Source organism: Lepidochelys kempii, chromosome 2 (assembly GCF_965140285.1).
Source record: "Lepidochelys kempii isolate rLepKem1 chromosome 2, rLepKem1.hap1, whole genome shotgun sequence".
NCBI classification, from domain to species: domain Eukaryota; kingdom Metazoa; phylum Chordata; order Testudines; family Cheloniidae; genus Lepidochelys; species Lepidochelys kempii.
In genome coordinates, this window is record NC_136381.1 from 163,329,716 (window position 1) to 163,355,895 (window position 26,180).

The following is a 26,180-nucleotide window of genomic DNA, read 5'->3' on the forward strand; positions in this document are numbered from 1 at the left end:
TTTTTCCTTTTACACTAATTAAAGCAATTCAAAACAAAAGTAATTTCAAATAAAAAAATTAAAACATTTTATTCTGAAAATGTTGAAATGGTCCATTTATGTCAAACCTACTTTTGTGGGTTTTTCCCCTCCAAAATGAAATGTTGGCAAAATCAACATGATTTCATGCTGTGTTTCAATTTTGGCATAAAATGGTTCTGTCCAAATTTTTCCAACCAGCTCCAGTGACAAGTTACTATGCTAGCACTTGTGTTAAGTCATCAAACAATAATTTTAAGAATTAATCTTTACACATTTTCTGGGAAGTACCTAGGAAAGTATTATTAGATTCTTTTACACAATGGATCAGCTATAGCACAGAGAAATTAAGGTCCCAGTTCAGCAAAACCTTGAGCACATGCTTAAGTCAATCTGTGTTCAGCAAAGCAGTTAAGCATGTGTTTAACTTTAGTCAGAAGCAGGGCAAGGAACAGAACTCCAAAGACTTGACTGTTTGACCTCTTCTCTAACCACTAATCCTACATGGCCTCCCATATTTTAGAACTAGAGCCCAAATGATCACTGCTTAGGGCACTTTCCAAAGCCCATTGAGTCCATTAACTTTAATAGACTTTGGATTTGGTCCCTAATGAGAAGTGAGATATATTTACATTATGTTCATGTGAGCTTCTATTCAAAAGTCAGTAACACAGTTCTCAGAATCTCTATGTGGCCCAAGATCTTTCTGGTACTTTGTAGATGCAGTGCCCCTTCAGAATATAAAACAATTCTGCATTTTAACAAATGTGAAGCAAAAGATTCATACAAGGCTGAGGGAAGGCCAGAGAGCTAAGATTCAACATTGTCCTTACAATACTGGACTCAGACAGACGCAAACTGGAAAAACAAATTAAAACAATATGTGAGATATAAATCTTTACTCAATCTTCCTAGACCTAGCATTCCACTTGGTCTTCCGAGGTTACCCAGATCACTTTAAAAATGGACTACTTTCCACTGAAAACAATGCCAAAAATGGTTTTCAGGTCTGCTGGGGGGAATTATAGCAGCCTGGATCATCAAATAGAAAAAAAAAATTACTCTCATCAGTGGCACTCAGAAAGGAAAGGAAAAAATGAAAGTGCAGTACAGTTTTGGGAACACAATGCTCTTTTATGCATAAATTCTAAGGACAGTGGTAGAGATTTGTGGGTTTGCAGAGCAACCCAAACTTTATAAGAGATTTTTAAAAAAAGATCAAAGGCTTAATCCCAGTGGTCTGTGAACACACCAAGGGTAGAGTATCTGAATCAAACTAGTGCTCCACCATTAGAAGTTTTATTCAGAAATGTAGCTACAGTAGGTATCCCGCCTGTGGGCAATGATCTCTAACCCTGGATCCTTTACTTCAATAATTTAGAGTAAATGTATACAACATACAGATATATATGTAAGTTTATATGTACATTTATTTATTTCAAAAGATAAAAAAAATCATTGCAAGTACTTAAAGTTAGTTCAGTACATATCCCAAACCTTAAAATAAATGAATATCAAGCTAAGGGAAATGTCTCCAACAATCCACAGGTATCACACAGACACTGTCAGTGATACACTACAGGGACACCACTTCCACCTCCAACATACACTCCAGATCCCTTCACAGCCAACCTGCATGTAACTTGAACTATGATGCAAAACCTTAAACTCTTACCTCAGCAACAAGAGATAGAGACTGCAGAAATATGGGGACAGGGGTACAGTGTGATTTCGCAGAGGTTTGCCACAATATTTATACAGGTTGGAATTAAGGTTTTACATTATAGCACAAGGAGAGATATGGCAGGACCACTTAAATGTTAATTACTAGGCTTTTTAATTTTATTTTGAAGTTGCAGAATTATTGTAAACAACCGTTGTTACCTGCCTCTGGAAATTTCCACTCCATGCATCTGACGAAGTGGGTGTTCACCCACGAAAGCTTTTGCTCCAATACGTCTGTTAGTCTATAAGGTGCCACAAGATTCTTTGCCGCCTTTGTAAACAAAATAATTTTGGTGCTACAGTGCTAATTGTAGTCTACTGAAACACACAGGCCCGTGGCAGGGCTTTGAAGTGTGAGGGTGGTCGCTCTCCCAGCGCTCCGCGAGAGGATTAGCTTAGAGTGCTGGGAGCGTGGCTTCTAGCGCTGGGGCACTGTTTACACTGGTGCTTTACAGCGCTGTAACTTGCTGCGCTCGGGGGGCGGGGTGTTTTTTCATACTCCTGAGCGAGAAAGTTGCAGTGCTGTAAAGTGCCAGTGTAGCCATAGCCTTTCGCTACTAACTCTGGTCTAACATTGTTTTTTGGATGATTTTTAATGACTGCCAGATGTTTAAATCTGGTTAGCATCAGCTTTTCTTTAACCCTGATAAAAATAATGGGCCCCATCCTCGGCCCTGCTACAACCCCTTCCCATCATGCCAGAAGTGCACAGGCACTAGCCCGGGGTGGCCAACCTGAGCCTGAGAAGGAGCCAGAATTTACCAATGAACATTGCCAAAGAGCCGCAGTAATAGGTCAGGTTTCAGAGTAACAGCCGTGTTAGTCTGTATTTGCAAAAGGAAAAGGAGTACTTGTGGCACCTTAGAGACTAACCAGTTTATTTGAGCATAAGCTTTCGTGAGCTACAGCTCACTTCATCGGATGCCGATGAATCTGATGAAGTGAGCTGTAGCTCACAAAAGCTTATGCTCAAATAAATTGGTTAGTCTCTAAGGTGCCACAAGTAATAGGTCAGCAGCCCCCCATCCACTACCCCACTCCAACCCCCAGCACCTCCCGCCCACCTGTAGCCCCACCAGTCAGCACCTCCCCTTCCTTCCCCACGCCTCCCACCCGCCACAATCAGCTGTTTTGCAGTGCGCAGCAGGCTCTGGTGGGGAGGGGGAGGAGCGGGGGCATGGCAGGCTCGGGAGGGGGCAGGGGCCTCGTGGGAAGGGGTGGAGTAGTGGCAGGACCTGGGGAAGAGCAGGGGGTTCAGCAGCGAGCACCTGACAGCACATTGGAAAGTTAGCATCTGTAGCTCCAGCCTCGGAGTCAGCGCCTATGCAAGGAGCCGCATATTAATCTCTGAAGTGCCATATTATCCTCCTGAGCCACCTGATATAGAGGGTGGTGCAGAGCCAGGTGGTGCAGAGCCAGAGTAGTGGCTCTATACCATTCTCCTCATAAGCGCTGGCACAGAGGATGTGACCAAGGGAAAAAGGGAAAGTCTGGAACGTTGCTGTACTCTGGTGATCCCCAGCTGCCAGAACAGCCCCTCGTAGTATGGCTACACAGCGGCTGGGACCAAGCCTCCCAGTCCAGGTAGACTGACTCACACTGGCTCCACTCAAGCTAGCACGCTAACAAATAGCACTCATCACTTATTCTTTCAGAGAAAATCAACTGAACACTCTGCACTTCAGTATGTGGTGGGTCTTTTGGACAAGGCCTTAAAAATGAAGGTGCTGTATACTCTGCATACATGTTGAAAATGTCATGGCACTTTTCACAAGAACGGGGTTTTGTCCCATTGTCTGCTAAGAACTCATCCTCTCCACCAGTGTCACTCATCACGCTGTGTGCTAGCGAACTGCTGTTCTCCGCTCTGCAGGAAGCTTCGTTTCAGTGACAATAGCATATGTACTTAGTTTCGGAGGTACTTCGGAGATGAAAGTTATTATATACATGTTAAAATGGCGGTGGTATTATGGTTATTAAAGCTCCATCTTAATGTGTGTACTCCAAGCCTAGCTCACTGGAAAAAGTATGCCACTTCTGTGGTTGACTTTGAAAGACTTGAAAAACTTTTTAAATTAGGATAGGTTTTCAACTATGAAGGAAGACTAACAAATTGTGATGGAGTGTTTGTAGTTTTACAGAACTGTTTCTCCGGTTACTGAAATGTACATGAGGTTGGGTATTTGCAAACTGCATCACTAAAAGATACAAGCTATACAGGGAAGTGCATTATCTATCATCTAGGGCAGTGGCTCTCAACCTGTGGTCTGCAGACTATGTCTAAGGGTCAGAGGGGTAGCCGGGTTAGTCTGGATCTGTAAAAGCGGCAAAGAGTCCTGTGGCACCTTATAGACTAACAGATGTATTGGAGCATAAGCTTTCGTGGGTGAATACCCACTTTGTGGGATGCATGTAGTGGAAATTTCCAGAGGCAGGTATAAATATTCAAGCAAGAATCAGGCTAGGGATAACGAGGTTAGTTCAATCAGGGAGGATGAGGCCCTCTTCTAGCAGTTGAGGTGTGAACACCAAGAGAGGAGAAACTGCTTTTGTAGTTGGCTAGCCATTCACAGTCTTTTTTAATCCTGAGCTGATGGTGTCAAATTTGCAAATAAACTGAAGCTCAGCACTTTCTCTGTGAAGTCTGGTCCTGAAATTTTTTTGCTGCAGGATGGCTACCTTTAAATCTGCTGTTGTGTGTCCAGGGAGATTGAAGTGTTCTCCTACAGGTTTTTGTATATTGACATTCCTAATCTCTGATTTGTGTCCTTTTATCCTTTTACATGGAGATTGTCCAGTTTGGCTGATGTACATAGCAGAGGGGCACTGCTGGCACATGAAAGCGTAGATTATATTGGTGGACGTGCAGGTGAATGAACCGGTGATGGTGTGGCTGATCTGGTTAGGTCCTGTGATGGTGTCGCTGGTGTAGATATGTGGGCAGAGTTGGCATCGAGGTTTGTTGCATGGATTGGTTCCTGAGTTAGAGTTACTATGGTGTGGTGTGTAGTTGCTGGTGAGAATATGCTTCAGGTTGGCGGGCTGTCTGTGGGCGAGGACTGGCCTGCCTCCCAAGGCCTGTGAAAGTGAGGGATCGTTGTCCAGGATGGGTTGTAGATCACTGATGATGCGTTGGAGAGGTTTTAGCTGAGGACTGTATGTGATGGCCAGTGGAGTTCTGCTGGTGTCTTTCTTGGGCTTGTCTTGCAGCAGGAGGATTCTGGGTAGACGTCTGGCTCTGTTGATCTGTTTCCTTGTTTCCTCGTGTGGGTATCGTAGTTTTGAGAATGTTTGGTGAAGATCTTGTAGGTGTTGGTCTCTGTCTGAGGGGTTGGAGCAAATGCGGTTGTACCCCAGCGCTTGGCTGTAGACAATGGATTATGTGGTGAGATAAATAGCAGATTTAAAGGTAGCCATCCTGCAGCAAAAAAACTTCAAGACCAGACTTCAAAGAGAAACTGCTGAGCTTCAGTTCATTTGCAAATTTGACACCATCAGCTCAGGATTAAACAAAGACTGTGAATGGCTAGTCAGCTACAAGAGCAGTTTCTCCTCCGTTGGTGTTCCCACCTCAACTGCTAGAAGAGGGCCTCATCCTCCCTGATTGAACTAACCTCGTTATCCCTAGCCTGATTCTTGCTTGCATATTTATACCTGCCTCTGGAAATCCCCACTACATGCATCCGACAAAGTGGGTATTCACCCACGAAAGCTTATGCTCCAATACGTCTGTTAGTCTATAACGTGCCACAGGACTCTTTTGCTGCTATGTCTAAGGGGTCCATGAAAGACTTAGACGGAAAACTGATTGAACAGAATTCAACTATATACACAGACAATAGGTTTCCAAAGGGGCCCACACCTCCATTTGAAAATTTTTAGGAGTCTGTGATTGAAAAAAGGTTCAGACCCACTGTTCTAGGGTGCATGCAGTTTTGTAGCCATGTTGGTCCCAGGATATTAGAGAGACAAGAAGAGCTCTCTGTAAGCTTGATAGCTTGTCTCTCTCACCAACAGAAGTTGGTCCAATAAAATATATTATTGAGGGTACAGTGATGCAATGTGTCACACATCACTACGGTGTGAAACAACTAGGTAGAATGACACATAATGCCACTTCATTAACTTGCTATTGTTTGCAGTCAGTGACATCCAAGGGAAATGGTTTCGCATAACAAAAGCAATCAGTTCTTCCTGGACAACATGAGTGAAATTGCTTCAAAAATGGATTAAATTAAACTACAATATCCCTTTAAAGCTTTCTTTTTTTTTTAAATTTAGAATAATTATTTGTAGCTTTGTGATTTGCTAGCCTTGTTTTAACATTGCAACTTGTCCTGAGTGAAGCCCGCTCTATAGAAATGTCTATTGGAGGCAAAAAACCTTCCAACCTTCACACATACCCTTGCTGGTATGTACAAGCAGGACTTTTCCTTTAATTTCTACACAGAGGGAGATATTTCCCCCAAAGATACATGGAGGGTATTGGAGTGCTGTCATGGATCTGAGAATTACCAGAAAATTTAACCAACAATGATGGAGATTTTAAAAAATCTATTGAAAATCTATGAGAGTTTGGTGCCTACTTGTTCTTCACGCTTTGAAAATCTTCTCCCTTGTTACTTAACTTGGCTCTCTAGTTAGATTCCAAATTTATTCTTGTACATAGGCTGGTGGTGGTGAGATTTGTAAGAATGATGTGAGAAAGATGAGATGATGAAATTGACAGAAAAAGTTGGAACCGCTAGTTATCCACTCCAAAATCTTAGGTTTCAGTTTTAGCCTTCCTTTTCCCCTAGTCCCACCAAACCCCTCATCCCTTTTATCTGGGAGCCAAAAGAGCTTTAAAAAGATTTTTTAAAATAGACATATATGATGGCTATTTTTATCTCTGTTTTTAATCCCTTAATCACCTTAAAAAGTTAGGATAGCTGAAACTTTTATTGATATCTACACACCTGTCTAAAGAGCTCGAGAAGCACTATGGCTTAATTCAGCAAAGCTTTTACATATGCACGTAAGTCCAACCCTCGCCTAAAAAGCATGGTTAACTTTAGGTATGTACTTAAGTTCCATTAAGCCCAATAGAACTTAACCATTTATCTACAGTTAAACTCATGGTCAAGTGCTTTGCTAAATACGGGGGGTGGGAGGGTGGGACCGCTGAATCAAGGCCTATGTAAGTGTTATGATTTTAGTGATATATTTTAATACTTTGAGCAATGCCATGCTATTCCATCCCTTAAAAGGAATATGGAAGAAGTACATTGCTAACCTCAAATTTTGCACTGATCATCAACAAGAAGTGCTATCCTAGCACCCAGTTCTCCCACTCTTACTCATATGATTTGCGTCTAACACTAACCTTCCCTCCACCTTTACGATTTCTCACTACTGATGCCATTGGTGCAGCTCAACTAGTGGAAACAATGGTAGGAGTCCTAGTGCAAACTCTCTGCTGGAATTTTAACAATTGTGTCCTCTAACTCTGTTCACAGCAGGTCTAGGCAATGCAGTGATGAAAATGCCGGTGGCTGATGGTGACCCATCTATGCCAGTGTCCAGTTCTGTTGCTATCAGAGATGGAAGTGCAATAGTATGAGCAATGGTAGGGAATATAACAGGAAAAAAATACCTAATATAGACAAGTCCATTAGGTAAGGAGCCAGAACTGGAGACTGAATGAGCAGGATTTAACAAATAATTATAAAAAATCAAAAATATTATGGAATTTGTCAGAAAAGATTTTCAATGAAAATTACTCAACCATCTCTACTAATTAGCTTATTGAGCCTCTACAAAGCTTTTAGGTAAAGGCAAGAAACAACATGTCCCAGTCACTGCTAATGTACTCCACTAAATGATATGTTGTTTATCTTCCGTTTCCTTCCACAAGGAATTGTTTCAATATTTACACTGAAGCTTTAGCAACTTTACCTTCCTTTTATGCTCAACAACGTTAAAACAATTTTCCCTTTGTTGCAGAAAAAGAAGTAGTTTAGCTGGACTGTAAATTAGACTGTAGGTATGTTGCAAATTCCACAGATTCGTTTTTCATGGAGAGCCAAATCCACACTTAAGTGCATAAAGCAGCGGTCACACCACACATTCTGCTAGTAGCCTTGTCATACCTTCGATTAACTTTTGGCACACAGACAGGGACTTAGATCTCTTCCAAGACAGTTAAATAATAATGAAAGAATAACTTTGATGCTACCTGAAACCAAACTATTCAAAACACATTGCCTGCATTCCCTAGGCGCAGGCACTGAGCCAAGATATGGATATAATCATTTCGGCTGACGATGGGGGAGAAGAGGAGCTTAAAGACTGGAGTGTTGTAGTGCTTTGGTAAAGACAATCAACATACCTCATTTCAGATCTGTAAAGTAACACTAAGATGTCCCCCACATCGTGGTAGAATGAGAGGATTAGCATACTCAATGTCTTAACATTTCTTTTTCTTGCACAGCTTTTTTCTTGTATATGTTTCATAGGAAACTAGAATCCGTATCCCCCAAACCATCTCTACATCTCTATTGCATCCTCTCTCTGGCAGGGGCGAGTATTTGATGTTCCAAGAAAACAAGCTGCCTGGTTATGCACCGAGGCAACTGTGGAATGATCTACGTGTGTGTGTGTATGGGGGGGGGGGGGATTCCTTCCTGATCTTCCACCCAACAAGATGCTCATGACACTTGAGATTAGTTACCCTCATCATTATCTTACTTTTCATATCTACCAATATTATTAGTCATCCAAAGATGATCCAGCATTTATAGTAACCCAGCCCCAGTTTTTGACTCAATCTCTTGCAGCAATGAATTCTGTGCATTGGGGGGATTGGTTAAAGGGGCCTCTGGGACTCAGGACTGCTAGGCTCTTCTTTAGGTTGCACAAATATCCGTACGGAAATAAGGAAAGAAAGCCCTTTCTCTATGGCCCCATCATCTCCAGAGACAGGGCCGGCTCCAGGCACCAGCGTTCCAAGCAGGTGCTTGGGGCGGCAGTTAGAAAGGGGCAGCAGTGTTTCCGTGGCGGTGGCAATTCGGCGGCAGCTCCTCTGTTCCGCCGGCCGCGGCAGCAATTCAGCAGCAGCTTCTCCCTTTTGCTGTCCGTGGCGGCAGTTTTTTTCACTGCTTGGGGCGGCAAAAACTGTAGAGCCAGCCCTGTCCAGAGAATTTCTCACCATTGCTAACACTAGTTCAGCTTCACCAGGTGTTAGCAATTTTGGGGACCCCTAGTGTAGAGAGGTTACTGACACCATTCCAAGCATTGTGGCAGTTAGTCTTGTTCTGAGCCGGTCTAAATAACAGGGGCAGGAGTAGCCTGTGTGGCTCTTACACATTACCCTCTGCTTTAGGGGGCAGTAATAGATTTTGTGGCTCATCTCACATTCCTTTTAGGTCCTGCCTATTCTTCACCCACTCCTTGAACTCCCATATTGGGAGTTTCTACAGTGTAAGGCTCTGCACTGTAGACTTGATCTACCTCTCATTACAGTTAATGGGAATCTTTCCACTGACTTTAACAGGAGCTGGATAAGGGCCTATGCAAGCAGCGATATCCGTAAGCAGCCCCTCCACCTGTTCCTCCCTCCCCCTGCAGAAGAACTGCACGGGCTCCAGGTCAGGCAGAGACAGAATTTGACCCATTATGCATCTTTTGTTATGAGACTAAAGTGATCATGCTCTCCACTGGTGGCTGTTCACAGCCAGGCTGTGCAAACACGAAAAGCTACAGCAAAGGGCTCATCCTCATATGAGTAGGGCCCTACCAAATTCACGGTCCATTTTGGTCAATTTCACGGTCCTAGGATTTTAAAAATTGTAAATTTCATTATTTCAGGTATTTAAATCTGAAATTTCACAGTGTTGAATTTGTCGGGGTCCTGACCCAAAAAGGAGTTTCATAGATTCATAGATATTTAGGTCAGAAGGGACCATTATGATCATCTAGTCTGACCTCCTGCACAATGCAGGCCACAGAATTTCACCCACCACTCCTAAAAAAGACCTCACACCTATATCTGTGCTATTGAAGTCCTCAAATTGTAGTTTGAAGACCTCAAGGAGCAGAGAATCCTCCAGCAAGTGACCCGTGCCCCATGCTACAGAGGAAGGCGAAAAACCTCCAGGGCCTTCCAATCTGCCCTGGAGGAAAATTCCTTCCCGACCCCAAATATGGCGATCAGCTAAACCCTGAGCATATGGGCAAGATTCATCAGCCAGATACTACAGAAAATTCTTTCCCGGGTAACTTGGATCTTACCCCATCTAAAAACCCATCACAGGCCATTGGGCCTATTTACCATGAATATTTAATTACCAAAACCATGTTATCCCATCATACCATCTCCTCCATAAACTTATCGAGTTTAATCTTAAAGCAAGATAGATCTTTTGCCCCCACTACTTCCCTCGGAAGGCTATTCCAAAACTTCACTCCTCTGATGGTTAGAAACCTTCGTCTAATTTCTAATCTAAATTTCCTAGTGGCCAGTTTATATCCATTTGTTCTTGTGTCCACATTGGTATTGAGTTTAAATAATTCCTCTCCCTCTCTGGTATTTATCCCTCTGATATATTTATAGAGAGCAATCATATCTCCCCTCAACCTTCTTTTAGTTAGGCTAAACAAGCCAAGCTCCCTGAGTCTCCTTTCATAAGACAAGTTTTCCATTCCTCGGATCATCCTAGTAGCCCTTCTCTGTACCTGTTCCAGTTTGAATTCATCCTTCTTAAACATGGGAGACCAGAACTGCACACAGTATTCCAGGTGAGGTCTCACCAGTGCCTTATATAACGGTACTAAAACCTCCTTATCCCTACTGGAAATACCTCTCCTGATGCATCCCAAGACGACATTAGCTTTTTTCACAGCCATATCACATTGGCAGCTCATAGTCAACCTATGATCAACCAATACTCCAAGGTCCTTTTCCTCCTCCGTTACTTCTAGTTGATGCGTCCCTAGCTTATAACTAAAATTCTTGTTATTAATCCCTAAATGCATGACCTTACACTTCTCACTATTAAATTTCATCCTATTAAAGAGTTGTGGGGGGTCGCAAGGTTATTGTAGGGGGGTTGCGGTACTGCTACCCATAATTCTGCGCTGCTGCTGGTGGCGGCGCTGCCTTCAGAGCTGGGCAGCTGGAGAGCGGCGGCTGCTACCACAAGCAGTGCAGAAGTAAGGGTGGCATGGTATGGTGTTGCCAACCTTACTTCTGCGCTGGTGCTGGCAGGGCGCTGCCTTCAGAGGTGGGCACCCATCCAACAGCAGCCGCTTTCCGGCCACCCAGCTCTGAAGACAGCAGCGCAGAGGAAAGAGTAGCAATACCGCAACCCCCCCTAAAATAACCTTGTGACCTCCCTGCAATTCCCTTTTGGGTCAGGGCCCCCAATTTGAGAAACACTGGTCTCCCTCGTGAAAGCTGTCTAGTATAGGGTAAAAGCACACAAAAGACCTGATTTCAGGGAGGGATACCAGATTTCACAGTCCGTGATGTGTATTTCATGGCTGTGAATTTGGTAAGACCGTACATATGAGGAGAGATATTTCCACATACCACCCTGGCAAGCTCAACATTATGCCAGAAAAAAAATGTTCTCCTCGTGGTCAAATTTACTGGTTGCACAAATGGAAGCAATGCAAGGACATACTGTCCTTTGAAAAAATATGGTATTTACCAATATCAGGAAATATCAGGAAAGAAATAACAGTCCAGTCTACATTGGAACTCTAAACAGATATTTACTTAGTATTTTAGACCCTAATCCAAATCCACTGAAGTCAAAGGAAAGACTCCGATTCACTTCAATGGATCTTGGATCAGGTCCTGAAACAGCTTACCAATTAAATGCCCTTGCAATAATCATGTTTTTTGATTGCCCCTCCGTGCATGTAGGCACTATGTAAAATATGGGCCTGATCTAACTCCAAGTTTAGATGAGGGTAGAAGTCCTATGGACTTGACTGACAGCAATATTAGGTAGGTGGCAGAATTAGCCTGAGTTGCAGAATTCTTGCTTCACGTGTGCGTGGTAGCAGATTGATGCCTGTATTCTCCAAACTGCTCCAGTTTGGGCTGTAGATGCTTTCACTTAGAAATTAAATTAGGAGTGGATTAAATTAGGAGTCTTTAAATAGGAGTCTTTAAATTAGGAGTGGATGTATTTATAAAGGATTGTTCTAATTTAACCACAAATTATTTGGCTGGGCACAGGAATTACTGGGTGAAAACTATGGCTTGGATTATGCAGGAGATCAGTCTATATGATCAGAATTGTTCCTCTGACCTTAATATTTACAAGTTTATGAAAATTGAGCGCTCTAACAGGATACTGAACAATGGACTGAAATATACACAACGAATACTGTATATTTTACCAAAGGACAGGATAATCTCAGTCTAAATTAAAATATAAGAACCAACACCATTATTATAACAAATGCTATTGCTATAACTGATCGAACTATATTTAGGAAAGAGCTAAGATGTCAGGCTCCAGAGTCTGCTGATAAGTTATTTTGCTTTACGAATGCTGCCAACTCTAAATTCTGTGCATAATTCTATTGTATCCTTCTAGTCTTAGTTTACAAAACTATATGAGTTGATCCCAAGCAATCAATACTTAAATTTCTCTCTGGAATTCCAACCCTTCTCCACACACACACACACACACACACACACACACACACACACACACACACCTCAGCAACAATTCATGCACACAAAATAAAAAAAAAAGTAAAGAACACTTAAGATGTACAAAACAAGTAACTGGAGAACTTCTTACCTTTGACCCAATGAGAGTGTACAGCCATTGGATGGTTTCATTATGATTTATTACTCCATTCATGCCATCTACATACAGCATAATCTGGCCCAAAGCTAAAGCAAAGAAAAAGACAAAGAAAGTACAATCAGACCTGGTGAATATTTATTAAAATCCTGATATTGACTATCATTACTATTTAAATAGGTTCACATTGACAAAAACTTTATTGACAAAAGACACAAGGCTAGATACTGTTCTAGATTACACTGGTGTTAATTTGAAGTAACTTCATTTGGAGTCACTGCAGTTTTGTACTAATGTTACTGAGGGCAGATTATAGTCATCAGCCCTTGCCTGAATGATTCTGTGCTGTATTGGCCCAGTCTTGGAAACACTTGCTACCCAGCATAGTGCTTACTACCATGAACAGTTCCATTATTTTCAATGGGCTATGCTTTGCTACTGTGAGCCAATGGGTCTATTCATGTTTGGAAGTACTATGTAGTATATTGAATGTTTTAGATTTGGAATCTATCTATGTGAATTAAAATAATCTTTGATTAGGCTAGCCATTCTGTTTGCCAAATTTCAGCAATTCACAATTCCAGCGTGGTAGTTAATGCAAGTTAGTATAGCAGAATGTTGCCATTTCACAAAGACATCCTTGTGAATCATTGAATTGTGAGTGTTAGCAAGGAAACAAAAAACAGCAAGGAGAAAAAATCACAAAATACGATTTATGATAACGTTTCATATAGTGCTTGTAAAATACGATACTATACTTTGCAAAACCCATGAGGTATTGCTAACATGAAACTTTGCTACAGCACATAGCTATTAATTCTTTGCTGAGTGATAAGGAAAAACAGAGATTTTTCATATAGATTATCAACTGCTGGGATTAGTGAAGAGTGGATTAACAAAAATCAAAGCTTTCTTCTCCAAATCTTTTACTTTATAATAGGAGATTCATGCACACTTGAGCCGAAAAGGAATATGTTAAAGTAGCACCTTCAACACAATCTGTAGTAAGAATAACTCAATAGTATTAAAGATGACCCAATAGTTATTACTGGAGAATTTTTGCAATGAAGAAATATAAAAAAATAGAGCAGAGAAAATAATAATTATACTGTGCATCTTCCAAAAGCTTTTCAAGGATTGGCTAGTTTCACTATATGTTCTGTACTGGACCCCATCAGCAGAACCTGTCTCTGGTGGTTGGGTGGGGAATGATCCGTAACCCACCTCAAAAGTGGGTGTCATTGTCTAGCGGCTGTCCATCAGGTGAATCATCCATTTGGTGCAGCCAGCTTCGTTGACACAGAGAGAGGCAATGCTTACATCCTTTGCCAGGAAGCATGAATCTGGCCTATTAACTAATTAATCATCATAACTGAGGTAGGTAAAAATGTATACTTATACCCTTTTCTCAAAGGGGCGAACTGATGCAGAGAAGCAAGTGCCAAAAGCCACACAACATGTCAGTGGCAAAAATGGATTTGAGCTCAGATTCCTAATTACCTATCCTACATTCTCTAGACCGCAGTGCCACTTACAAGAATAGCAGGAATCATCACATGTTCACATCCTTTGGTAGTAGTTTGTTTCTTTTATGATATGTCTGTATGATTTTTCCAACCTGAGACCACTGTTCACACAACTGTACTGGATAGGCAGTGCGCATGCCATGACTCTTGATAAGGAGGCTTATTATGCCAAATACGATCATTTCTCTGTTACTTAGAGAGACAAGGCAAGGCCAGATTGCTATAGAAAAGTAGTGGGAGATAGATATATTAGCTCCAGGCTAAACAAATCCCTGGTACCAGGTTAAGTGAAATGGAAGCTGCTCCAGGTCAATTAAGACACCTGGGGCCAATTAAGAACTTTCCAGAAGGCAGGGAGAAGGCTAGGTTGATTGGGACACCTGAAGCCAATCAGGGGCTGGCGGAAACTAGTTAAAAGCCTCCCAGTCAGTCAGGTGGGTGGGCATGTCAGGAGCTGTGGAAGGAAGTTGCGCTGTTGGAGAGGCTGAGTAGTACACACCATATCAGGCACAAGGAAGGAGGCCCTGAGGTAAGGGTGAAGTGGAGCTTGAAGAAGTGAGGGCTGCTGTGGGGGAAGCAGCCCAGGGAATTGTACATGTCATTTTTCTAAAAGGTCAGCTACCATAGCTGATACTATTAGGGTCCCTGGGCTGGAGCCAGGAGTAGAGGGTGGGCCTGGGCTCCCCCTGCACCTTTGCCCCCTGATTAATCACTGAGACTGGGAGACAACAGAGACTGTGCAAGGAAGGATAACTTCTCCTCACCTCCCTTGCTGGCTTATGATGAAAATGGCTCAGTAGACTGTGACCTTTGTCTCTATAGAGAGAAGGGTTACGTGGAGGGTCACAGTGAGCCTCTGAGGCTAGTGAAATCCGCCAGGAAACGCAGGACCCACGGAGGCAAGGACAGAGCTTTGTCACAACTGGTGTCAGGAGTGGGACTTCGTTCACAGCATGGCGGAAGAAAGAGGTTTAAAAAAAGTGCACTGGGGTTTTGGATTTTTTTTTTTTTGGTTTTTGTTTGTTTGCTTTGTACCACAATGGAAGAGGTGGTAAGAGCTCTTGTACAAACCATGGCAGCCCAGCAGGAGGCCACCCGGGTTCAGGCAATGGCACAACAGGAGTCTATGCGGCTACAGCAGGAAAGCAATCAATTATTGATGAGCCAGGTGACCCAAGATCGTGCCCTCTTGAGAGAGGTGGTGGACCAGCTGAAGATCCTCACCACCCAGGCCCAGGGGTCTGACGGGACGCGAACCCTGAGGGCCACTGGTTGTCTGCCAAAGATGACATCAGGAGATGACATAGAGGCATATCTCCTCTCATTCGATAGCACTGCTCAGTGTGAGGCGTGGCCCCAGGAGCAGAGGACCAGCATTATTGCCCCTTTTTTGTGTGGAGAGGCCCAGAAGGCTTACTTTGACTTGCTTGCCACGGATGCCACTGACTATACCCATCTGAAGGCAGAGATCCTAGCACGATCAGGCGTAACAGCAGCAGTAAGTACCCAGAGGTTCCATGAGTGGAAATACCAGGAGAACAAACCCCCGAGGTTCCAGCTATTCGACCTCATACACCTCGCACGGAAGTGGTTACAGCCTGAGGTGTGCAGGCCGGAGGAGATTTTGGAGACCCTGGTCATCGACCATTACATGCGGGGACTGCCACCAGATCTCTGCAAATGGGTAGGCCAGAACGATCCGTCCATATACGAGATGATCACACTGGTAGAAAGACGGTGACAGCTAGGGAACTGACCCAACTACCCAAGGAAGGCCCCTTTCGAAGCAAGCACCTGACCCCAACCCTGGAAGGTTGGGCAACCAAACCCCTGGGGAGTCCTAGGTGGAAGAAGGGGGGGGGCGAAAACCAGAAGGAACGGATTAGCCTGAGTGAGGGGAACCCCGGGGCTAAACCCCTTACCCCCAGGATAGGGGAGTGATTAAAAGCAATTATAGATGTTATGCATGTGGGGAGAGGGGACACATAGCAGCACAGTGTCCCAGCACCGAGGAGCCTATGCAATGTAACTTGGGGGATTGGGAGGTCCCATGCTCCTTATCCACCTCACGGGGGTCGCATTAGCCCTACATAATTATACCAGGCCAGTGAGGATAAATGGAGCAGAGACTACAGCGCTTGTGGACTCTGGGAGTGCTATCACCCTCATATTGGGTAAGCTGGTAAAAAATAGTCAGCGGCTACAAGCCAAATGTGCGTGCATGGAGTCGTGAGCCATTACCCCACCATCCCAGTGGAGATAGAGGTTCAGGGAAACCCCATTGAGGTGATCGTGAGCATAGTTCCTAAACTTCCATATCCTGTAGTCATTGGGAGGGACTATCCAGGGTTTGATAATTTACTCCCCCCTGGAGAGGCTGGAGGGAGGTGGGGACCCTGAGGACAGCGACTCATCACCGGGGGAATGTCAACCCCCAATATTCGCTGAGATTTCTCAGGATCTATTCTCAGCCCCCCCAAAAGACCCGGAAGACAAAAAAAAAAAAAGCAAGGAAGGCTGTGAAGGCCTTGGGAACCCGGATCCTGACCCAGGGCCAGAAGACCTCCCTAGTAGGCAGATGGACGCAAGCAGCCAACAGAGGAACTTCCACCAGAGAAGGTGAGCCAGAAGCTGCCCCCAACCATGACGGCGGCAAGCCGTTGAAAGAAGCAGAAGCTGACCCCTGGGAGCGTGGGCAGGTTAGTCCCGGGAGAGAGACTTTTGGGCAGGACCAGGAGGAGGACCCCCGATATGATAATGCCAGGAAAGAGGTGGCCGAGATCGATGGGATACCCGTGGATGGGAAGGTCTTGGGTCCCGGACCGTACTTTATAGTGAAGAAAGATCTCCTGTACTGCATGGTGCAAATGCAGGAGCAAGAGATACAACAACTTCTGGTGCCACGAAAACATCAAAAAGCCATATTGAGTCTCGCCCACAGTCACCTGTTTGGAGGACACCTAGGGGTAGAGAAAACCCAGGCACGGATCCTGCGGAGGTTCTTCTGGCCAGGAGTACATGAAGATGTCCGGCGATACTGCACCTCTTGTCTGGAGTGTCAGTTACATAGCCCTCGCCTGCACTTGTGGGCTCCTTTGATACCTCTTCCAATAATAGAGGTTCCTTTCGAACGGATAGCCATGGATCTGGTAGGGCCCCTACAGAAGACAGCTCGGGGCCACCAACGTGTGCTTGTTGTACTGGACTACGCAACCTGGTACCCGGAAGCTGTTCCCCTGCGCAACACAGCTTCCAAGACAATAGCTAAGGAGCTTTGCCCAGGTTGGGCTACCCAAGGAGATACTGACTGATCAAAGGACACCTTTCATGTCCAAGTTGATGAAAGATCTCTGTTCACTGCTCCATGTACAAGCCCCACGGACCTCTGTATACCACCCGCAAACAGATGGCCTTGTGGAAAGATTTAATAGGACCCTCAAGGCCATGATCAGGAAAGTGGTGAGCCAGGATGGGAAAGATTGGGATACCCTATTGCCTTACCTCATGTTCGCCATCCGGGAGGTTCCACAAGCCTCCATGGGTTTCTCTCCGTTCGAACTACTATATGGGCGCCACCCTCGGGGCATATTGGATAGCCAGAGAAGCCTGGGAAGAGGAGCCAAATCCCAGAAGGAACATAGTTGAGCATGTACTGCAGATGAGAGATCGGATAGCCCGAGTTACGCCCATTGTACAGGAGCACTTGGAGAGAGTACAGGAGACCCAAAGAACCCATTATAACCATCAAGCGAAGCTTCGACGGTTCCAACCAGGGGATCGGGTGATGGTACTGGTGCCCACAGCAGAAAGTAACCTGTTGGCCCAGTGGCAGGGACCCTACGAAATAATCGAAGCTGTGGGAGAGGTGAACTATAAGGTGCGGCAGCCAGGCCACCAGAAATCGCAGCAAATTTACCACATCAATCTTCTAAAACCTTGGCACAATCAAGAGGCATGCTTAGTCATGCAGGAGACCCTTCCCCAGGAGGATAACTTACACGAGCAAGTGAGGGTATCCTCCGACTTGACGCCAATCCAAAAGATCAAGGCAGGCGACATGATTAATCGCAACCGAGATGTGTTCTCTACAAAACCAGGGAGGACGACTGAGACCTATCACCATATCCACACGATCCCCGGAGCCAAGGTAACACTGAGACCCTACCGAATCCCAGCAGCCAAAAGAGAAGAAATCAAGGCCGAAGTAAAGAAAATGTTAGAATTAGGGGTTATTGAAGAATCCTACAGTCAGTGGTCCAGTCCCATTGTTCTAGTGCCTAAACCTGATGGTACCATGAGATTCTGTAATGACTTTCGCTGACTGAATGAAATATCCCAGTTTGATGCATACCCCATACCACGCATTGACGAACTGGTTGACCGACTGGGTAGTGCCCGATTCTTGACTACACTGGATCTGACAAAAGGGTACTGGCAGATTCCTCTGACCAAAGAAGCTAAAGAAAAGACAGCATTCTCCACCCCGGATGGGCTATTCCGGTACACTGTCCTCCCTTTTGGCCTACATGGGGCCCCAGCCACATTCCAGCGCCTCATGGATAAGCTGTTGCGCCCCCATACTAGTTATGCAGCTGCATACCTAGATGATGTCATCATCTATACGCCAGACTGGGGAACCTACTTGGAGAAAGTTGAGGCAGTACTGCGCACCTTAAGGTGGGCTGGCCTCACTGCTAATCCAGCTAAATGCATCATAGGGCTAGCAGAGGCTAGGTACCTGGGATATATTGTGGGAAGGGGCATAGTGAAGCCCCAAACAAATAAGCTAGAGGCAATTCAAAACTGGCCCCGGCCGACCCGAAAGAAGCAGGTCCGTGCGTTCCTAGATGTGGTAGGCTACTACCGACAGTTTATTCCCCACTTCGCCACTAGGGCAAGTCCCCTAACAGACCTGGTGAAGGCCCGAGGTCCAGACATGGTAAAGTGGACCGACACAGCAGAGGGGACATTTACAGACCTTCGGACAGCCCTCTGTAATGACCCCGTACTCATAGCCCCGGACTTTAACAGGAAATGTATTTTACAAACAGATGCTTCCGAGGTGGGGTTGGGAGCGGTTCTGTTGCAAATGGTGGGAGAAGAGGAACACCCGATCCTCTACCTAAGCAGAAAGCTTCTCCCAAGAGAACAGAAATACACAGTAGTCGAGAGAGAATGCCTTGCTGTCAAATGAGCTATGGAGACACTGCGTTATTACCTCTTAGGCCGGCGATTTATTCTTGTGACAGACCATGCACCCCTCCAGTGGATGCAGTGGAATAAGGAAAAGAATACAAGGGTCACCAGGTGGTTCTTATCCCTCCAACCATTCCAGTTCCGCATACGGCACAGGGCTGGATGCCACCATGGCAACGCTGATGGTCTGTCACGAGCATACTGCCTGGTGTCCCAAGTTGCCCAACTCTATGGTGTTGAGCAGAGGGGGGGGGGGGGGATATGTGACGGGGCAAGGCCAGATGGCTATAGAAAAGTAGTGGGAGATAGACATATTAGCTCCAGGCTAAACAAATCCCTGGTACCAGGTTAAGTGAAATGGAAGCTGCTCCAGGTCAGTTAAGTCACCTGGGGCCAATTAAGAACTTTCCAGAAGGCAGGGAGAAGGCTGGGTAGATTGGGACACCTGAAGCCAATCAGGGGCTGGCTGAAACTAGTTAAAAGCCTCCCAGTCAGTCAGGTGGGTGGGCATGTCAGGAGCTGTGGAAGGAAGTTGCGCTGTTGGAGAGGCTGAGTAGTACACACCATATCAGGCACAAGGAAGGAGGCCCTGAGGTAAGGGTGAAGTGGAGCTTGAAGAAGTGAGGGCTGCTGTGGGGGAAGTAGCCCAGGGAATTGTACATGTCATTTTTCTAAAAGGTCAGCTACCATAGCTGATACTATTAGGGTCCCTGGGCTGGAGCCAGGAGTAGAGGGTGGGCCCGGGCTCCCCCCCCACCTTTGCCCCCGGATTAATCACTGAGACTGGGAGACAACAGAGACTGTGTGAGGGAGGATAACTTCTCCTCACCACCCTGGCTGGCTTATGATGAAAATGGCTCAGTAGACTGTGACCCTTATCTCTAGAGAAAGAAGGGTTATGTGGAGGGTCACAGTGAGCCTCTGAGGCTTGCGAAATCTGCCAGGAAATGCGGGACCCACAGAGGCAAGGACAGAGCTTTGTCACATTAGTTTTGTTCCCTCTCACCACCATATTTGTTTATCTCTACCTGTTGTGTTTCCAAGGTTTAGATTTTAAGTTCTCTGGCATCTTTTTTGTTGTGTGTGCACAGTTTCTACCACTATGACACCCTGATCCCTGATTAAGACTTCTGAGCATTAATGCAACATAAATGTATACATAAATAATAATAAATGTACATATATCCATATATGCTACTGTTCTACTAACTACATTATTTCAGGGGAGATTCTCCCACAGGTACAAATGCAACCAGGCACTTAACTGTCATTGAAAATCAATAGGAGTTAGGAATCTAACTGACATTTTTGTTTCTAGTAAATCTCACCCATTGGTCTGTTTTAACTGGTTTACATGGAAAACTAAAAAAAAAAGTCAATACATTTTGAAAAAATAAGATAACTCCCCGTCAGCAAGATTAAAATGGCACTGATTGGATAAAAGGGCTCATTTTCAGCATTTCCTGACAGTTATTTGAGAGAGGGGAACACTGATATCCCTCAATAATCAAATAAAGGTCATAATTCCTATATTTGCTTCTTTTCAGAACAAAAAGATTTGGCCATAGATCAGGGTGAGATCAAACCATGATAAAATCACCAAACCATTCCTTTGTAGTGAATTCTTTGGTTAACGGTGGAGGCATTTAATTTGAATCTGAAACAAATGTGCAACAAAATTTATTGCTGGCACATACTTTCCAAATTAATAAGAAAGAAATCAAAGACAGCAGAAAGTCTGCCTTTAAAACAAAAACACACACAATTTTCCAACAAAACAACTTTCCTATTTGTTCTCAAGATAGACTGAATGCTTACGTAAGATGTGGGCTACATTACGTCCCAGCTTTTTAAATATAACTGTGCATAACAACACTGGGTTAGGACATATTAGCAGGCACCATGGAAAGCAGGAGCAACATGATTCCTGACAATTTTCATTTGTTACCACAAAACCTTTGTGTGTGCATGTGCACATCATCAGGCAATGCCACAAGACTGATAATATCTGTTACAGCTACAGGACAGTTCTTTGGGATCTTGGTGGAAAATTCTAAACACATGAAAGAAAATCTACTAGACATTCTGTTGCAGTTTAAACAACTGGCAAATACTGACAGAAGTATTACAAGATAAAGAATATTGTACAGAATGTCATTGAGCAGTTAAGACAAAAGATAAGTTTTTGCTGGTGCCAGGCTGCCTGCACAGAAGTCGCGTCTACAATAATTATCTGTCACACATCAAGTTATCAGTTGCTGACAGTCCCTGGAATGGAGCTTCATAGTTTACTTGCTGAATAGCATGTTATTTCCTGTCTCTATTAGTCACGGGAACAAAAGTGAGAGTTAAGGAAGGGGGGGGGCGGGAAAGGGGAATCTACTTTCTATAGGATGAGTACCTAAAATACACAGCAACTTTATTCCCTTAACTGGTCTCTTAGATTCATGTACATTGATGGTGCCCTAAAAATCTTTTTTTCCTCAGATTGAGTTCCATTAAAAAAGAAACACTGAATTCCTATTTAAAAAAAAAATGCACACGCACTCCCCCAGGACTGTATAAGGTCCATTTCCAAAGCTAAGTGCTACTTGTGTTGCATGGGTGTGCTGAGGGAAAAGAGAACACCTGAAAAGAATGGATCAGAGTGGAGGCTATCGTACAAACACTAGCCTGGGAACCAAGTTAATGCACCTGCTGATACTTCATGGCTCTAATGAGGATTGAGTCTGTCTGACCACGTCTTGCATATGACATAGTTGGCAGACTGGGCGCAGGATGCTCCTTGTCTAGAGCAGCAGCATGTGTCCTCCTTAGATACTCTGATGCACTTTGCCCTACATTGGCACAGTGGTTTATGGTCCACTGAATGAAACCCCAGGCCAGAATGGCTGAAACTCCCCCCAACTCCACCACATTAGTGGCACAGCCAATGGGGGGTGGAAAGTGACTCTCCCACCCCACTCTGGTGACCCCTAGAGTATGTGTGGTGACTTTTCAAGCTAATAGGTATCACTGAAGGTGGCACCAATAATGACCCATCACCCCCTGTCCCCAGCTCTGCCATTGTTCACAACCTGGCTTCACTACCTCCCCACATATGGCCACATCAAGGAAGAGCATGATTTTACCCTATGGAGACAGGCTAATTTGAGAAGGGATCTATTAAATCAATGAGTTTACTTTGGGGCTGAATTTGGTCCATCACATTTAACCTCTCCATTTGTACACTCCTGTAACCAAACTGGCAAAAAGTACAAGCTATTTAATCCAATCTCTGTACTAACTGGAATTCTACTTTGGAAATATATCAACAAGGAAAGCATGCTATTGAGCAATGGGGGGCAGGCAGGAGGGTACGGGATTAAGATGAGAAGGCTTAATTTGAAAATCCTTTGCTTTTGATGGTTTAAATCAAATTCTTAATCTTATTTGAACATAGTTTGTGAATTTACGCAGGGCTATTTTGAGGTGGAATATTGCTGGATTTTTTAGGTTAGGCTTACGTTGGAAAAGGATGGACCAGCCAGGAATTTCATAGATTTCTAAGGAATCAGAGGCTTAAAAAAAAAATCTCTAAAAAACTTGCCAGTATTGGCACTGAGACTTTTTTCAACTAATATAAGAAGGGTTAATTGGACTAATGAGGGAAAAACAAGCACAAAAACCTCACCCTCCTAATTATTTTAGTAGAAGTCTTTTATTTACCCACCTATAATTTCAAACTTTTCAAAGCTGTTTCCAACCTGTAGTGTTCAGCAGCTTTAAGCCTCTCTGGACTGCAGACTCATTTTTTTCTATCTACTTCAACTTTGCACCACAGTAATAACCTAGTTAAAATACCAACATTTGAGTCAGGACAATTGCTATTTTATTCCTGCTTCCTCAAGTCAAAACATAATTCATCATGCCAGAGTCATGGCGCAATATATCTAATGACTACGTATCATTTTTTTTGCCTAAATAAGAATGATGGGCCAAAGTTAGAAATTGTCAAAGTGGGTTCAACTCTGATGGAAGTTCCTGGGCCAAATTCAATGGGGATGTCATACACACAGGTAGTGGTGTAAGTTACATGTTGAATTAAACTATATTGGTAATATAATAGGTGTAAGTAAGTGTAAGAGAAATTGCACCAATCTGGCATTAGAGATTTGCAAAAGAAGAGTAAATTATTCACCACCAGTGCGGAAGGAGGAAATGGCAGAAAAAATAAATAGCAGGGTATAAGTTTAAGCGTAGCGGTGATACTTTATATTACACCTCCTGTTAATTACTTTTCCTGCTATACCTTTTTTTCTGATTCCTTACAATCATTTTGACATCCCCCTGAATGTCATATATGTAGAAGTTATATATTATTTTATCATTCACACTTATTTTCTGAACAATTAGCCAAATTCTGTTCTTGTTAGAGTACATACTTGTTAGAGTACTGCATACTCAGCTTTTATGAGAAAACTGCTTTCTGTCTGGCTAAAGCTTTACCTTATCTTGTACAAGCAAAGAATGGCCAATCAAATTATAGCTACCTTGTGTTCAATTTGGTATACTATAATTAATTATTACATAGCCTACTCTTGAGTCATCAGCTCTGTTGAAGACTATTATAATGTCTCCCAGAAACACATGAAATCCCTTATCTTGCAAAAGCACCTTAATATATGAAGTATATGGGGATACTGAAAAGATATGGGCTATAATCCAATATGGAAAAAATGTATCCTCGTCTGTTATATCTTTGGAAAATATTTATCTGTCTATGTAAGGTTTTTGTTAGGTCCCTAATATTATTATCCTAAGTGCCAACAATATCCCATGATGAAATACCAGTAGGTTACTTGGCCGTAAGTACAATATCTGTCTCAGAATTCCTGGCTCATATTCCGTCACTGCAAAGGAGCGAAGCTCATCTCTGAGATGGTATTTGGTTAGAGCAGACAATTTACTGCTAAATAATCTATATGGTTCTGCAACTGGACCTATGGAAGTTTCAGAAAGTATTGTTTATAACCATGTTCCATGCCCAATGCTGTGTGCTGTACTATAAGATATTATCGGCATAATTCCCAGGAAAAAACGGTCTAGAGTCATTTAAAAAGATGTCTAAAGCATCAGTGTTAGGCTCTACATGCATTTCAAGTCAGTAACATATTTTGAGTTGGTCCCAGGCCTACCATTTACTACAGACATTTCTCTTTCTTTCTCAAGTAAATCACTAAAAGGTTCAGTAAAGGGGAAAGTATAATACAAAAAATTAAATAAAAGCCAGCCCACTGAACTCAATTATTCAAGCCCAGATACGAATGAGTTAAAGTAATTGTTAACAATCTACACAGACAGGTTTTGTTCCAAATGTAAACCCACTGCATTGTTAAACACTGTTTTTGTGCCACTTGGCTATGTGAAAAAATAAACAAAATCATCAAAAACTTCTCATCTCTAAAAAAGTAAGATCAGATACAGCAGTTATTGAGGTGGCGTCATTGTTCCCTTTTGTAAAAACAATCATGTTAAGCAACAGTTTGCCAGCCTACAGACACTATATTTATTCTACAGGGATAGAACTGGCTCAGATTTTTCAGATTTGCTTTTACTTTGTTATTAGAGATATGGTCAGGTTTAGTCTGCAATACCTAGTCAGTCATTTGCACACATATTCAAGTCTTTTATTGCTGCCAGGGATGTTAGCAATGCCTGACAGGAAGCTGAAAGCCAATTTAGTAATACCTAGAGTTGTGTGATCTGCTTCTTAACAAAGCCTTCTCAAATTTGATTTCCTTGTTTAATCTGTTTTTATAAGGTCTGTTCATTTGTTCATTATTACGGAGCTGAAATACACAACAATGCTAAGAGATTCATTTTTTAGGACCCCTTTATTAATCCGTTATTTATGGCAGAGCTGCAGTTTTCTAATGAACAGCATAACTGTTGAAATACATAGACAATTTAGTTCCAAATATAAATGTATCATACTATTAATATGTAACACCAGCCACCCTGGGACCTCTTGAGCTTAATCCATGTGCCTCTACTGCCTGATCTAAAAGACACATCTCTCTTACCAAGGCTGTATATAGCAGGTTCATCAATCTCTACCTGGCCTAGCCACCACACCGAACAAACAGGGGTTACAAACGTAAATCAGCAATTTTCATAACAGCTGGCACTTTCATTTTTAAGATCAAGCATTCACTTCCATGTTTAGCCGTGGAGTACTTTCCTCGAACCAACAACTGTGTGGGAAACTTTATGCAGCAGTTTCAGATCTTTGGCAATATTTTAGGGTTAAGACTCTTTGCAGTTTTATGGTTTTACTCTTCAGGAAGAATACACAGAAAAGGTTTCAAGATTAACCATCATATGCAATTTTTATTCTTCTAACTCGTTAAAATCCTTATAGCAAAAATATACACAGATATAACATACTAACACAGTGGTTTTCAAACTGCGGTATGAGTACCTATAGGGGTACCGGAGCTCTCACCAGGGAGTACAGGATCAAAATCCTTTAATAGTGGCCAGGCCAGGGTCAGGAGGGGAATAGAAAGATGCACGCCTGCACAGACTCCCCTGCGCAGGCTCTGTCAGGCAGGGCAAGTGGATGCAGGGCTGGCCTTACGGGTGGATCATGTGAGCTACTGCCCAGGGCACTGTTGTCAAGAGGTAAAGGAGTAGGGAAGGCCTGAGGTGTGAGGCAGTGCAAGTGAGATTTGGGCAATGGGGAAGGCCGGGGTGGGGGGGGTGAGGGAGGGGAGGCAATGCTTAATTTGTGCTCCAGGGCGGCTGGCCAGGAGCCCAGAGGTGCCGAGTGCCCAGCTCTGACGTCAGCATCAACACCAGGAGCAGCGCAGAAGTAAGGGTGGCAATACACACACCACGCCATTCTTACTTCAGCGCTGCTGCT

General features: G+C 43.6%; 1 protein-coding gene across 6 annotated transcripts in view; it reads right to left on the reverse strand.

Moving 5' to 3' along the window:
• The window catches only part of FHOD3 (formin homology 2 domain containing 3), a 627,020-nt gene that overhangs the window by 228,700 nt on the left and 372,140 nt on the right, over positions 1 to 26,180 (reverse strand). For all 6 annotated transcript variants that reach the window (XM_073332694.1, XM_073332693.1, XM_073332692.1 and 3 more), the window contains exon 6: positions 12,546 to 12,640. In XM_073332694.1, coding sequence (XP_073188795.1) covers positions 12,546 to 12,640 — 95 coding nt within the window. The remainder of the gene's footprint in view (positions 1 to 12,545; positions 12,641 to 26,180) is intronic.